The 15,334-nt window shown below is 35.2% G+C and overlaps 4 protein-coding genes across 4 annotated transcripts in view; 1 reads left to right on the top strand and 3 right to left on the bottom strand.

Moving 5' to 3' along the window:
- Positions 1-2,196, bottom strand: part of LOC128683419 (plasma membrane ascorbate-dependent reductase CYBRD1-like) — a 58,424-nt gene extending 56,228 nt beyond the window's left edge. The window contains exon 1 of the transcript XR_010370350.1: positions 2,109-2,196. The gene's annotated coding sequence lies outside the window, so the exon portion shown is untranslated. The remainder of the gene's footprint in view (positions 1-2,108) is intronic.
- Positions 2,197-5,736: 3,540 nt separating this feature from the next.
- LOC128683710 (uncharacterized protein) lies at positions 5,737-10,448 on the bottom strand. The gene is made up of 6 exons (XM_053769612.1): positions 10,253-10,448; positions 9,782-9,976; positions 9,316-9,485; positions 7,445-8,809; positions 7,003-7,187; positions 5,737-6,301 (listed from the first exon to the last, which is right to left on the bottom strand). The coding sequence occupies exons 1-6, from the start codon at positions 10,350-10,352 to the stop codon at positions 5,800-5,802; spliced, it is 2,517 nt and encodes an 838-aa protein (XP_053625587.1). The 5' UTR covers positions 10,353-10,448; the 3' UTR covers positions 5,737-5,799.
- A 1,143-nt stretch (positions 10,449-11,591) lies between these two features.
- On the top strand, positions 11,592-13,033 carry LOC128683750 (uncharacterized protein). The gene is made up of 3 exons (XM_053769667.2): positions 11,592-11,863; positions 11,994-12,128; positions 12,405-13,033. Exons 1-3 carry the CDS (start codon positions 11,757-11,759, stop codon positions 12,877-12,879), a joined length of 717 nt encoding a protein of 238 aa, XP_053625642.1. The 5' UTR covers positions 11,592-11,756; the 3' UTR covers positions 12,880-13,033.
- Positions 13,031-14,355, bottom strand: LOC128683752 (uncharacterized protein). Its single transcript, XM_053769668.1, has 3 exons — positions 14,126-14,355; positions 13,875-14,051; positions 13,031-13,343 (listed from the first exon to the last, which is right to left on the bottom strand). The coding sequence occupies exons 1-3, from the start codon at positions 14,207-14,209 to the stop codon at positions 13,050-13,052; spliced, it is 555 nt and encodes a 184-aa protein (XP_053625643.1). The 5' UTR covers positions 14,210-14,355; the 3' UTR covers positions 13,031-13,049.
- Positions 14,356-15,334: the final 979 nt, after the last annotated feature.

Genomic DNA, 15,334 nt, shown 5'->3' with positions numbered 1-15,334 from the left:
CGCGCAGATTAAATGTCAACTGAAAGGGCTGACTGAAAGGGCTATAAACAAGAAATTCTTTCTCATAGTCGATAGACACGTACCTATCACTATTTAATCTCAAATTCTGCCCGCCATACAGCTAACGAGGTCTTCGAGTTTCTCAACTTCTTAGCTCTGTCTACACCGTAAGGGATAGAGACTTGATACTATATATACATACAAAATGTGTGGTGCAATTGATTTAATGTAAGTACAACGCCGCACAAACTTGCACTTTCAAATCGTTTGATACTTGCTTGTAGCTAATTCACGTGGACGAACCAGTTATTATTTCATGCTCCATTACTTTTTGTTACGTTGGAGGTAAAAACGCAGAAACCATTAAATAACACCGACATAGTTTAGACAAGTGGCAATGGCCTGACAGTGGACATGGACACCTGATGACTAGATTTACAATTTTTTTCTGGAGGCGAAGTCGTTCCTTGCGAGCTTTGGATGCACGAGCCACACCCCGGTACCACTGTGTTGGGAATGATGGGGTTGCCATAAGTCTTGCACACATAGAATAGACCTAAGTACCTTACTTAGTCTGCATAAGTATATTCGTACAAACGTATACCTAGGAAGTTTATAGCATGCATTGTTTCTTGGACGTTCTTCTATGCGACATCAGTATCTCATACTGACATCGATTTCAACTCGAAATACAGGAAAACAAAACCAATGTACATTTTGGTAACCCTGGATATAAATCCTACGGACATCCTGTCCTGTATCATATGACTGAATGCTCACTTTATCTCTACTCTGACTATCCAACCAATGGCTGGAGTTGAAATGGCTATGGTTTGGTAACGTCATTATTGCCATTAGCCTGGTGGAAGAGCTCAGCTGGGCCTGCACTCACTATGCCAGTCCATTCACGTTGTTTCGTAAGCATCTGACCTTTCTCTTTCCAGAAACTGCCAAACATGAGTTATAACCCAAATACAGAACTGTGCTTCCACATCGACGACGATGAATTTTCAAATGTTTAAACCATAACCAAAAGACGATTGAAATAAAGCCAATTGTCTAGCAATATTATGTACATCAAAACATTGACGCATTGATTACAAATACCTAGATATGTATATGAAACTATTTAAATAGAGAATGAAGTGGATCAAACGGAGATGAACCGCGCTAACAATGTATATCTATATATAAGAAAATGGCGGGAAAGTTAGTGAAATAGATTATTCATTCTGACATTAAGGAAAACTTGGAAGATAAAGGCGCCCTTTGCTCTGGTTTCGATCAGGGTGTGGCTTTTAGAACGATGTACAAAGAAGGAAATTATATTCAACTGAGAAAATGTTTACATTGAAACGCTCGAGTTTTCTTTCAGCTGAAATTGCGCGCGTCAATGATCGCGACCGTTTCCTGTTTTGTGAAATAGGTATCTCAGTTCAATGCCGACAACCACGGCGAAATCATTATGATTCTATAGAAAACGTATGATATAATGCACGCCGGTAAATATAAAACTTTTTTACTCAATGAAAACATAGATAATTGCATATGATAATAGATGATACAATTTGGCCAAGTTTTCAATTTAATTAGAATTTGCCCAATGGGCTGTTAAAACAACACCAGATAAGAGCTAAGTCTAACAGAGATATCTAAGATTTACCGCAAACTCTCATAGCTATACCAACTCCAAAATTATATTTATCTAACAATGCCAGCGACAGCTACTATGATACTCGTATTCGTATATATAAGAAGATATTGTAAAGTAAATATACCTAAAATTACAGGATAATTTTTAAATGAATATACATTTTTGATTTCATTGATTATACAATTATAATCATGAAACCAGGAACGTTTGAATTTGAAAGGCAGGTTCGGCCGTTGATACGCGTCGGATACATAGAACATGGCGAGCGGATGCTGCGCGGTACAGCCTCCCACGGGCGTAGTACCGAACAAAGCGGCCCGCCCTGCGCGCCCCGCGCCGCCCGGGCGGAAAACTCTTTCGCAGCACTAAATCATGTATGGAACAAGCACTAGAATTGAGATTTTGAAATTGGAACAGGCACTTTATTGATGGGGTATAGGTTTTATCGACGTACAGTTGAGGCGTTGAGGCGACGAGCGTGAGTGCGACGTGTGGCGTCGACAGCGCGGTCCGCGGGATACTGCCAGCTTCCCGGCTTCGGAGGCGCGCGGGGCTGCGCGGGCCTCCGTTTTCATTAACGGAGTTACGCTCGTAGCTACGGTCGCCGCCCCGGACCACGAAGCTTCAGCCCTACGAGATCCTGAAATGATCGAGCGGCGTACGAACTGATCCCACTCGTATCAATGAGAACCCCCAGGGTTTTCTTTTGTTTCTGGATGTGTGGACTTAATTATTCAACTCGAGATAGGAATTATCTTATTATTAACAAAGATTATGCTTTGACCGACAATTGTTTAACTCTTGTATTTTATTATTTTCTTCGACGAATATAAAACTACTATCAATGAGCTTTTATTTGCTTTTATTCTTACTATAGTAATTATTAGTCAAAACTGTTATACTTAAAGTTAATTTTCGTTCTTCTAATTTGTACGCATAACAACAGAACAGAAGAATTTGTACCCATTAATATATTTATGTGTATGATAGTAATGAGAACGAATAGCTATTAGCCCTGCAGGGCGAGGGTGTACCTACCCCATAGATAAAAAAAATATATTGTGTACCCTTTTAGTCACACCAGATTTTACACTGGTGCGACGAAAAACTTAATTCCGTGATCACTACAGCAGAATCGAAAAATTAATTAATTATATAATACTAATAATAATAGTACTACCCATTTATCTATTACCCAATTTATATCAGACTATTCTAAAACCTTTTACGACCTCTTAAAAATACTTATTGAGTAAAATGTGAGGAGCGCTCTATGAAAAGGTTAACTTTTTACCAGCATTTCAAATAAGAGGTCATGTACGTATTATCTTTTGGCGACAGATTCTCATAACGTGACATGTACATTGTACACATGCATTACACATGCATAAACTGTGGTATGACATAGCTCGGGTTAATATAACCGGGCGGGCGAATGCTCTCATAATATTCTGTTTACTTAGATTAGGTATAACACCAAATACTTTAGTGTGCGTGTGGATTGAGTGAGCACCCTCTAATTTTAATTAAATATAATATTCACCAATTAGTAAAAAATCTGAAAAAATTGTAAAGCCAAATAGGTGCCTATTATGCAAGGGCTTGAATTAAGTACCTATACCTAACTAGGTATAGGTACTTAATACAAAGTCGAACAATTTATAACTATAAATTGTTCGACTTTGAAAATAGTTCAAAAACTATAATTACACAAAAATCTGAAATATTAAATTAGAAATATTGTAAAATAAAATTGTATGAATTCCGATAAAAGGTAAAGTCCGCAAATGCTAGAATTAATTAATTCCACATGTTGCCGCGGTACCTACTTACTTATTAAGTATGCCGGCTCCACACCCTCGTCTAACAGTTTGCCAAACTTTGGCGGATTCGGTTTAAAAGTAGGTATTGCTAGATTTTCATCAGGGGCCGGAGAAGCCGTTCGTTTGCTTAATTCTTCGAAAAGCTTTCCCATATTCTTGTCTTACCTGTTCAATGGCTAACCCAATCCAATGACTATCCCATATGGTGAAGCTAACCCTATCAAAGGATTTCCCATATGATATGGCTAACACTTTCGAAGGTAACCCGTCCGTTATAGCGCTTACCCTGTTCGGCTTTCGCCTTAAATGCCTGCGGGGGGAGAGGGGTGTAGTTTTCATCACACCCGCTCCTGTGCAAATTTGCGTAGCTCCGTGTGTGAAGAGCCTAAAAGACACGAAACGACATATTGAATCGTATAAATAACAACGCACGAATATTGAATCGTGTAAATAATAACGCACCGCTTTACCGCATGCGCTTAGTATGTATTTGTTGTGCATTGCAATTTATTCAAATTAAAACCGTATGGCCTGAGCTTAAAGCATAAATTAGCCTCTCTCATATCTGAACAGGTAACCCCTTCGTATGACTTACCCCAAAGAAAGGGTTTTATAGTCGTTGATATATAGCGCTTATGAAGTTTTTCATTGTGGTAAATAGCATCACTTATACTAATTTACGCAAAATCCACGAGTTCGCGTCGATATATGCCTGAGTTTGGCGACAGTGTGGTCGAGTTGGCATTAGAAATTAACAATCCTCACATGTTATATAAACGTCGCGTCTGTCTGTATGAACGCGATAAATTCAAAAACATAGGTACTGAACGTATAATTGTTTGGTTTTCACCCATCGATAGTGTGATTCCTGAGGAAGATTTACGTGTATAGTTTATTTATACTTTTGCTCGAGTCGTTAGTAAAAAAATATTAAAAAGCTAATATTGGTGTATAGTGGATAAAGATACCTGTTTCTCAATCATGTTACTGGCCACATATAAGTCGATTAGAAGATTTTACCTCTTTGCTCTAGAATATTTTATTTTTCTATGAGATGAGATTTTACTTAACGCCGAGCTTAAAATCTTATTATAGATTCCTTACATCCGAACAAAATGTCAAACTTTAAAGAGCAAAAGCAGCTAAAAAATCATTTCTCGGCTCCGATCTTAGAATAATATATATCACTAAAATAACATAAGTACTTCTTTATGCTACACCTATTTGAAAATAAACATATTCCATGTCTAAGCTAAGATGTCAAAGTACATATTGAAGTCATTATGCAAAAATGTGAACCTCGCAAGCCCCTTCCCTTACAACCCATGTGCGCGGCCGCCCTCGACTCCGTCTCAACAATACTCAACATCACCCTCGGTAGGATCTGTTACTTTCTTTTGTCGGTGTACATAATGTAATGTTTCTTATTTATTTATGTACACAACATAAGTGTAAATATAAAACGTACGAATAAGAAACTAAGCTATTTATGAGGGTACTACAAAATAATAATAAAATTATCCCCGGCTGCTGAAAACACAGAATGTCACTGGCGAAACAAAATGACTCAAATGAATTCTCGTACTGCTCAGTCGAACTCTCTCTCAGATGAAACTGGAATAGAACTGATACTTTTTACAAAAATCCCGATGAATACTGAAATTTCTAGATCTTTTTTTGGTCTTTTGGCAAAGAATTGGGAACTTCCGACAGCGTGCACCGATATTACAAAGTGTAAAATTCTATTAAAAACGTTACACACCTCAACACAGAATTTTGTAGACAGTTGCTGTTGTATCATATTTTATTTTTCATTGATCGGTTTTTATTTATTGCAAATCGCATGGGTAGGAGACATATTTAAAATGTCAATAAATCGAAATCTAACAGGGGAATTTTATAAAAATTGAGGAAATCTTCGTGCATCCTTTAGCTGTAATAATCTTCCTTCCATTTGATTGGTCCCGGTGGCAAAGAATATGAAATACAAAATAGAAATAGGGGGACAAGCGATATTTTCAATTTTACCTCTTTTCTCTAGAAAATTTTACTTTTCTATTTCGCAAGTGTGCCAACTACTAGCCTTGAGCATTTCTTTACCTATAGACAACAGTACATCAACCAATCCATACTGAACATATTTACAAATTATTTAACTATGTGTTCATATTGTCCATGCAGGCTAACTTGAGAGCATACTTACAAGTACATTATACCGTTTGAGTAGAAGTAATAGGATAAATATTAAATGAGTCTCCATTCAAAAAAAATATTATTTTATTTTTCATCTTACATAACAATAACATAAAAAATCAATTAAAATCATTTTTTAAATTTCTTACCCTGAATAGGTTTCTTTTGAGGTTTCAATGCGCCCTTTTCTTTAAGATTTCCTATTTTCTTTTTTTGCTTCTTCATTTTATTCTTCAACTTTTTCGCAGCTACTGCTTCTAAAGTTTCTGGAATTTGATTCTGTTTCGTTTGAATTAGACTAGCAGTGTTTGTGTGTGTATTTGGGGTTCCTTCCCCTATGGATTTATTTTTGTTTTTATTTTTCTTATTCTTGCTTGGACTGGGGCTTGTATTGGAAGCCGGTTTTACACTATTACCTATTGATTTTGTATTGTCGTGTGTTGCCCCTTCGTTGGTACTTCTGTTTTTCTGTTTATTTTTGTTCTTCTTTCCTTGTTTCACTGGACTGTCCTTTTGATTATTACTTGGATTTGCTGCGTCCGTATTGCTGTTTGCTTCCACTTTGTTATTTTTCTTTTGTTTTTTCTTTTTACCTTGGTTTTGCAACGGCGATTGAACATCTTGAGACGTACTGAAAATAAAAAATAAAGATATGTATGTATTAATAGCAAACAATGGAGAAGTAATTAAACTTTGGAAAAAAGCTGAATTTTACATGACAACAAATTTATTTTAAAACAGAATCTTCAATACAAAACGATATCTACAGTTAAAAAGACTATAGCCTCCCATTATAAGGTGAATGCAAAGGGCTGTTCATTGAATATATCCTGTCAAATGGGGTTGGTATTCATTTATTAGTTATTTCTTGCGAAAATGTAGTACTGATAGGAAAAAATCTTTTATTTTGAGACTTATTATTATTATTCAGTCGACTTGGAAAGATTGTCATTTTGTTTCGTGTACACACACTTAGTAAGGCCGAGAGGTTAAAATCGACATACTAGATGGCGCTAATCTCTGGTTGTAAAATGCCAAAAATGTAACTGTGTGATATAATACCGGTTACACACTATCGCCGAACTCTTGGAAATCCCAATACTAAATTATAGATTTTTTATTATAGCAACACTAGTATGGAAGTCGAACCACCTTATATTTTTCTAGTTTACAGTAACTTTCTACTGACATACTACTAACATTCTGCGCTGAGATAGTATAGGACAGACTGTGGAACACAATACAATTATTTATATGGATAGTAACATATATTACTATAGAACCGCGCGAAAGAGGTATATTTTGAAATTTATTTATCTTTTCTATACTAACTGTTCTGGCTTGTTTTTCTTTTTCTGTGGACCAGTGTCATTAGTCTCTGCCAATCTCTTTACAGCAGTATTTTTCTTTTCAGCTGCTTTTGATGTTTGCTCATCTGCTGAGTCAGCGTCACCATTCTGTTCAGCCTCTGGGAGTATCTTACTTTCTTCTTCATCGTCTTCATCTTTAACTTCAGGCTGTAAATATAGAGAAAAATAATTACTATTGCATTATATAAATAATATTTACTAGTCTAGTAAATGAATATATATTACATCATATGATTTTATATCATATATTTTCAACAACAATCTAATATTATAATATATAATTATATATTAAAATATATATACATATATAAATATTTCGTGAAACTTATTGTTGTAGAAATTATATTAATTATAATAAAATAAAAAATATGGAAAGACAAACAATATCAAATTTTTTTTCTTACTATGACATTAGAGAATTTCTTGAGCTTCGCCACAAAGAACCCATCCATATTATGAGTATGGGGATAAAATCGTCTGGTTAGTTTCAATGATGGATGGAACCTATGATGTCTGTATTTTACAAATCCCTCAGTTCCGAAATCGAGGCCAGTTGGAACCAATTTAACATTTCTGCGCTTCAAGGCATAGTTCACCACCCACTCATTTTCTTCAGGCAATATAGAACAAGTGGAGTACACAATATACCCTCCAGTGCTTGACTTAGCATTACAACAATCTATAGCAGCAAGCAACAGTTGTCGCTGAAGATTGAAACACCTCTGAATATCTTTCTGGTCTTTAGTTGTCTTTACGCTGGGATCTTTAGCAATAACACCAGTACCTGTACAAGGAGCATCCAACAGCACTCTATCAAAACCCTTGATAACATTCGGGAACTCACGACCATCATAATTACAGATTACAGCATTAACTACTCCCAGTCTGTGAAAATTACCAACAACAGCCTTAGTACGCTCTTTATTTGCATCGTTAGCAAACAATGCACCAGTATTTTTCATAATAGCAGCAATATGTGATGCTTTGCCTCCTGGTGCGGCACACATATCAAGTATTCTTTCATTTTCCTGTGGAGCCAGCGCCATTACAGGTAAGTAACTTGATGCACCTTGTAGAATGTAATGTCCTGCCAAATATTCAGGTGTGGCACCAATAGGTACTGTAGAACTGTACACTACAAGTCCCACTTTACTCCATTTACCCACTGGATCAAGATTGACACCTCTATTGATCAAGGCTTGAGCTAGATCTCTCCTTCTGGTTTTTAGGCTGTTTGTTCTGATAGTAACTGGTCTAGCAATTTCACTGGACTCCAGAAACTCAACCAATTCTTGCACAGGAAATATTTGCATCAGGACCTCCATCAAGAACTCATTGTAACTGTAATATGTGCAAAGATCTTTGAGCAATAAGTCTGTATATTCACACCGTGACCGGCCCTCCTGTTTCAAGCGATTGAAATCTGTTAGCACTGAAACTACATCTTTGATTCTCTGATGTACATCCTGCAAGCTAGTTGGATTTTCTAACTCTTCTTCTGTAGGAAATGCAAATACATCCTGTTTGGATATATTCAATTGCATTTCTTCATCTGCCAATTTCTTTTCCAGTTTCTGTTTCTTTTTTAGTTTTATATTAGCTTTCTCAATGGGAAGCATGTCATCATTTTCATCATCATCAGCACTCTGTGTTTCTTCATCTGAGTCAGAGTTGTACTCTAGTTTTCCAGAAGTTTCTGTTCCTTCATCTTCTGATGCTGCATCATTGTCATTATCAGAATCTTGAAAAAGATCATCCAATGTTCCAACCTGAATTAAAAAGGAAACTTAAGTCTACATAATAAGTATATAACTTGTTTTACACAACTGACATAGATGGGTGTCATGAAAAACAACATCATAAAGGCAAACATCCAACATAAGACAATACAATACCACCTCTGGTGAGACGACCCAAGTAGAGATGGGTTAAGGCAGAAATAGAATAACATAAAATCTGTACACATCATGTCCCACTGCAAACTTTGAGGCTAATTCAATCAGTGTGATTTATTCTTTATATATATCCAGGTTTCGCCCGTGGTTTCGCAACTCCGCTACATGAATTTCCCACTGGAGCAGTTACTTCTCCAACATCAAAGGTACCCTATGTCCTTCTCTGTACTTCAAACTACATGTATGCAAAATTTCAAGAAGATTGGTTGTAGGTAAAGCATGAAGAGGTAACAAACTTACTTTCACATTTATAATGTTATGGATTGGGATTTTATTTAATTTTGTGTACCTAATTAATTATATTTCTACTAAATGAATACCTTATATTTCTCGCTTGGCTTTGTCTCTTCAATTCCTTCGTCACTGCCATTGTCAGATTCATCTGAACCATCATCATGTCCACTGTCACTCTCTTCTTCTTCTGGTTCCTTACTCTGTTTACTTTTCACTTGTTTAGGCTTCAGCCATTCCTTGTTATCGTCAGTAAATCCTGTCAATAATTTCATTTTAAATATTTTATAATGAACACCTTTTAGCTAAAATTAGTTTCAAATTACTTGAAGCTACTGTGAAATGCTGTAAAATGCTGAGTGAATTATCACTATTGCTATATATAGTAAAAACAAAGACGCTCACAGCATTTGTTTCTTTCTAAGCTTTCTTCTTTTTAAGCATGCAACCAATTTCAATGCAGTATTCACTGTTGTTTAGAAATGTATTGCCAATGTAAATGACTCCATGCATAGCATGGCCAAGTCCCTAGTTAGTAATAATTATCTCAAATACCTTGAACATTTTCATTGTTTGAATCGTCAGAATCAGAGTGCTCTTCCAACTGTGTCTCAGTTGATTTGGTCACATTTTTCTTCGCCTGTTTAAGGGCTTTCCTCTTCTCAGCTATTTCTGTCTTCTTCTTCACCCTTCTGGCTGCCCGTTGCTTTTGTCTATGGCTTAGCTTTTTTGGTTCATCTTCATCTTCTACTGTAATATCACAAAGTTCTTTATTAAACATAAGCCATTTCATCCTAGCTAATTTTAAGTATAAATGAAAAAGTAAGTTCGTTTGTTACCTCTTCACGCTCGATCTAGGTACTCAACTATTGTTGAAATTTTGCATATAAGTAGTTTGAAGTATGGAGAGATACATAGGCTACATTTCATCTCGGTATAATAACTGTTCCTGTGGGAAGTTTTTGGGGGTGAAGCCACGGGCAAATGCTGGGATACTATAAAATGCGGCAACGTGTTCGTACTTACACAGTTCTTTGCGAAAAACAGGATCTCCTTGTTTCCTAGCTTTTCTACCAGGACCCTTTTTTATATTTTTAGTTTCATCGAATTTGGCTTTACGTCCCATTCTTGTAAAACAGGTAATTGTCTTAAGAAATTAAATAAAAACAAGACCGCGCAACCTTCACCACACGTGTTTTTAATTTTTTAAATTGACATTGACTAGATCGTACTAGAAGATGTATGACATTGACATAAAGTTTACATTATCTTTCCGCAAGGGGCATCTACGGCGTAGAAAATCCATCCATAGTACCCAAATATGAAAGACAGAGAAAACTATAGATCATCATTACTTTCGTTTTGCTTATGCAGGAATAAGATACGTGTTTTAGACATCGAAATCATCATCATATCGAGTGTATTATTGCTAGCACAGATCAGATTATGCTCAAGTTGCTTAAAGGCATCTGACATGCCATTTACGATTACCTACTCCCCATCTAGTGATAGGTAGTCGTATACAAACATATGAACTACCTACTAACTGCCCACCAATGTGCAGGTTTCCTCACGATGTTTTCCTTCACCGGAAGCAAATGGTGGTTTATGAAAACTACCTACTTACTATATTGGTATACAAACTCATGTGACGCGAATAGGATTCGAGCCTTTTCATTACTTTATTGCCGAAATAAACAATTATTATTATTATGTATATCCTTTTATAAATTCACGGCACTAAGTCCGGTCCTTTGAGAGGCTTGCGTGGGGATATGGATCCAACACGTAGAGGCCCTTTGGAGAGTTTTGATGTTGTGTAGGTCTCCATTATTATTATTACAGGCGAAAGGTCTTAACATAATCAAAATTGTATCTTGTTTGCATTCTTTCCCAGACATCTTTGTTTAGTTTATGTTCTACTAGCTGTTCACCCGCGGTTTCCCGCTTAATTGCCCTCGGCAACAGTTTTTTCTTCGTATTAAAATGGGATTGGGATATGATTTGACATTTGTCATAGGACTCAAGTTATATTTTACAAAGTATAGTCCTGCGAGGTTGCTGGTATTTTAAAAACAAACCTGTATAAATAAAATGCATTTTCGTTTCTATTATTTATATTCACATATTGTATTTATTTATTACTATTACTTATTATTAATTAAACGAGAGAGAATTATATTTTAACGAGAAGAAACGGGACAGAACGCACAATTTGTGGGATGGATGAGAGTGAGACGAGCGCGGGCAGGCGCGAAGTTATTCCGAAAAGTTCTATCTCATTTTGTTATGCTACGCTCTTCTAGTTCGTCGTCCTTAAATTTCTTTGTCTTTGTTTTATTTTGACAATGACATATCTGACGTCTGCAAAGATCGAATGACGATTTCAAGTCGCAAGGAACGCAAAAAAAAGCAAACGAAATGGTTTTAGGCGGTGGTGAACCTGGTAATTTAAGTGCGAATTTATTTCGAATATTTGATTTTGTAGTAATGTAAAGCATATAAATAAATCCATATTAGCAAACATGGAATGTTTACTTTAAAAATATATAATAAAAAAGTGGACAGATCATGCAAAATGAATCTGACAAAAAAATATTCTACTATTCCAAGAATTCTTCTTTTTAAATCGAGATGGTATGTAATCAATTTATAGTAATCTTTTCCCAATAAGAAATAGGCACCTAATTATTTGCTGCAATCCATGTTGAACATTATTTTTTATTTTAATAATTTGAATGGACCTTGACATCACCTCTTCCTATAGTTTTCAGGGTCATTATATAAATAGAAAAGAAAACAGTCATGATCAGAGCCTCGGATTAGATCAACAAAAGCGCACTTTCATCAGTATTCCAAGGCCTTCCCGAACAAGAAAATACTCTGGCAGGCAGCTAGTAGGGTAAGTCAATTACATCAAGTTATGAAACATATCATAATTAAATCTGTTGTTTACAATCTTGACTGATTGTTGTGTATAGACAAGCTTAATTAATGTCATTTTACATCTTCATATTTCTTGATATTGTAAGAATAGTTTATTGATACTTTGTTTTGTATAGGTACTTAATATAATTATATTATTTTTGTATTATCCTCATATTAGAATACAATACATATAACATACATATTTGTTATACCTATTATCTGATTACTGACTGTTTCATTTTTATTGCAGATATACAATGGACCAAATGTTTGAAGTAGTCTCAGATGTTGGAAGTTATTGTCAATTTGTTCCATGGTGTAAAAAGTCCTTGGTTCTCAAGAAGACACCTGGCTTTCTACAAGCCGATTTAGTTGTGGGATTTCCACCAATTAATGAGAGCTACACCTCAAATGTTACTTTAGTCAAGCCTCATTTAGTGAGAGCAGAATGCATGGATGGAAAACTATTTGATCACATGCTAACTTTATGGAGATTCAGTCCTGGATTGAAAAGAGAACAACAGTCATGTGTGGTTGATTTCCAAATTACGTTCCAATTCAAATCTGTGTTCCATTCTCACTTATCAAATTTATTTTTTGACCAAGTTGCTAGACAAATGGAGAGTGCATTCATAAAAGAAGCAGGAAAGCGAAATGGACCTGCAACAATACAACCACGAAATCTTCTTATTAGTACAAATTCTAATCATACTCTCAAAACTTGACATTAAGACATTACAGGTTAATAGTGTAATTAAATATATTCTATTTATTTGTGATACATAAACATATAGTTTTTATAAATAAAAAGTGTAACAAATGTTATTCAGAATTATGGAACTATTGTGTTAATATGAAAAAAAATTAAAAGCTATGTTACAAAAAATAATTTTATTTACATCTGCCCACACTGTGATATAGTCACTGGTATTTTTGGTTTGTTATTGGGTCCTGTTGGCACATTTTCTATTTTCCTCATCACTAATAATCCATCAATAACTCTTCCAAAGACTACATGCTTATTATCTAAGAAATTACACTTAGCACAGGTAATGAAGAACTGGCATCCATTTGTGTCTTTGCCGCTGTTTGCCATTGAAAGCAATCCTGGCGAATCATGTTTTAATGAAAAGTTTTCATCAGCAAAAGTGCTTCCACCATAAATACTCATGACTCCTGTGCCATCTCCCTGAAACATATAACATTACATCAACTACGAACATATTATTTTTAATAAACCAACTCTTAGAAGATAATAGTACCTAAAACACTCAAACATCCACTTGTGCTATCCTATGTTTGGCCTCAGGTGATTAATTACACCTATTCCAAATTTCTTCAAAATCAACATCTACCATATGAAATGGTACAAATGCACTGGTCAAAAAATTGTTTATCTATTGTGTTTTGATTCTCGCCAATTGAAAGGTTCAATATGATTAGGATTGTAAAGCAGACTTGCTTCCTATAATACTATTGATACTTTTCAATTATTGTTAGAATCTCCAGGGTTTCGAAAAGCATCCTATCATAGTTACAAGTTTTTGTTGTCATACAGTAAACAGTTCCTGTTCTCATGCATGGAGCAATTCCTGGGTACATCATCTGGTCATTGTAAAAAATACATTGAAATTAAACTTAGCTGACATTCTGCAATCTCTCCCTTTCGTGCCTAAAGTAGCCAACCAGTATGTATATCTCAGCAAAAAAAAAAACTTACATTGACAAAGTCTCCTCCTTGTATCATGAAATCTTTGATAACTCTGTGGAAAGTAGCTCCTTTATACCCTAAAGGAACGCCGTCTCTTCTATACTCTCCAGTACAAAATTCTCTGAAGTTTTCACTAGTTTTAGGAACAACATCAGCAAACAATTCGAAAATCATTCGGCCAATATCCTAAAACATAATTTTCAAAATATAGTTGGGTTTCTTTAGAATTGTGTCCTAGGTTTAAAAACAATATTCTTTACCGTGGTTCCTACAGTAATATCAAAGAACACCACTGGATTATTTGGATTTCTTAGCTGTGACTGAATCTGATTCCAAGTCGGCATTTTTAAAATTATAAATAGGTGTTAAGTAGGTACAACGTCCGTTTTGTATTGCATCAATTAACTTATCGGAGTTTGAAGTACAGACTACAATAAAAAACCGGTCAATTCCTAACACATACAGACCATTGATTGAATTACTATCCTAAACTAACCTCAATAAAATGGTCTGTGCTCAATGAATAAACAAACTAGTGCCGTATGTTGCCGTTCGACTAAAGCCGTTTGATAGTCAACTATCGATTGCATTTTGAATAACTATCGATTTTTTGAGGTAAAATAATAGTATCGATACTCAGTTCACAGACTTACAATGTAATGTTTTTATATCTGTATTCTTATTATTCTCTCTGTCTCTCTCCCTTCTTTATTTATCAACTCACAAAAATTACTTGAAATTATTGAATGAATAAGGAATATTACGCAAAGCTCGGCGCAGATGGCGCTACTGGTACACTAGGGTTAACAAACATTGCCAATGGCAAAAAGACTAAATACCTTCTTTGCAATCGTGGTACGAGTTTAAAATAAAACAAGAAGGATTTAGTGCATTATTGAATAGACTTCAGAACACAAAGTGTTAAAATACAAGACGAATAGGGAATACTCCCTATTCGTCTTGTATTTTAACACTACTACTACTGCACATTCATCCCGCTAGAGTACAGCACTTTATGTTAAGTACACAAAAGCTTTGCCGCCTTTTGCTGTCTCTTAAAACGTTTATTTTAGAGTACTTTATTCATATTTTATTTAAGTGAAAATATATAACAGTGTTGCATATACAATATCTGAATATATACAACATTGTTGCATATTTATGCGCCGAAATATTGGGAAACATCGTTTTCCAAAAGATAAAATTAAATTAAAGAAAAGATTAAATTAATTTCAAAAAAATATGGGAAACCAACCACCAACACGCTGCAAAGTCCATCCAGCATCCATGCATCCAACCAAAGGCTATTTTAAACTACTTTTCATTTCATGGTTTGGTCTAAAAAACGCGGATTTATCGTGTAAAAAAAATAATAAGTTACGGACGGACGGAGACCATAGACAACAATAATACGTAGGTACTGAAATCTTTGACGGAGACAAACATGGACTTACAAACAAAACAATACA

Source organism: Plodia interpunctella, chromosome 3 (assembly GCF_027563975.2).
Source record: "Plodia interpunctella isolate USDA-ARS_2022_Savannah chromosome 3, ilPloInte3.2, whole genome shotgun sequence".
Classification (NCBI taxonomy): Eukaryota; Metazoa; Arthropoda; class Insecta; order Lepidoptera; family Pyralidae; genus Plodia; species Plodia interpunctella.
The sequence above is the reverse complement of the archived record's forward strand: the minus strand, read 5'-3'. Positions and strand labels throughout refer to the sequence as shown.

Coding starts and splice junctions, on each gene's coding strand:
- LOC128683710 (XM_053769612.1), bottom strand. CDS start 10,352: ATGGGACGTAAAGCCAAATTCGATGAAACTAAAAATATAAAAAAGGGT. Junction 9,486..9,781: donor AAACAATGAAAATGTTCAAG/GTATTTGAGATA, acceptor AATTATTGACAG/GATTTACTGACGATAACAAG. Junction 7,188..7,444: donor AGAAATTCTCTAATGTCATA/GTAAGAAAAAAA, acceptor CTATATTTACAG/CCTGAAGTTAAAGATGAAGA.
- LOC128683750 (XM_053769667.2), top strand. CDS start 11,757: ATGTTTACTTTAAAAATATATAATAAAAAAGTGGACAGATCATGCAAA. Junction 11,864..11,993: donor CTTCTTTTTAAATCGAGATG/GTATGTAATCAA, acceptor CTCTTCCTATAG/TTTTCAGGGTCATTATATAA. Junction 12,129..12,404: donor TCTGGCAGGCAGCTAGTAGG/GTAAGTCAATTA, acceptor TTTTTATTGCAG/ATATACAATGGACCAAATGT.
- LOC128683752 (XM_053769668.1), bottom strand. CDS start 14,209: ATGCCGACTTGGAATCAGATTCAGTCACAGCTAAGAAATCCAAATAAT. Junction 14,052..14,125: donor ATATTACTGTAGGAACCACG/GTAAAGAATATT, acceptor ATTATGTTTTAG/GATATTGGCCGAATGATTTT. Junction 13,344..13,874: donor AAGGAGGAGACTTTGTCAAT/GTAAGTTTTTTT, acceptor TATATGTTTCAG/GGAGATGGCACAGGAGTCAT.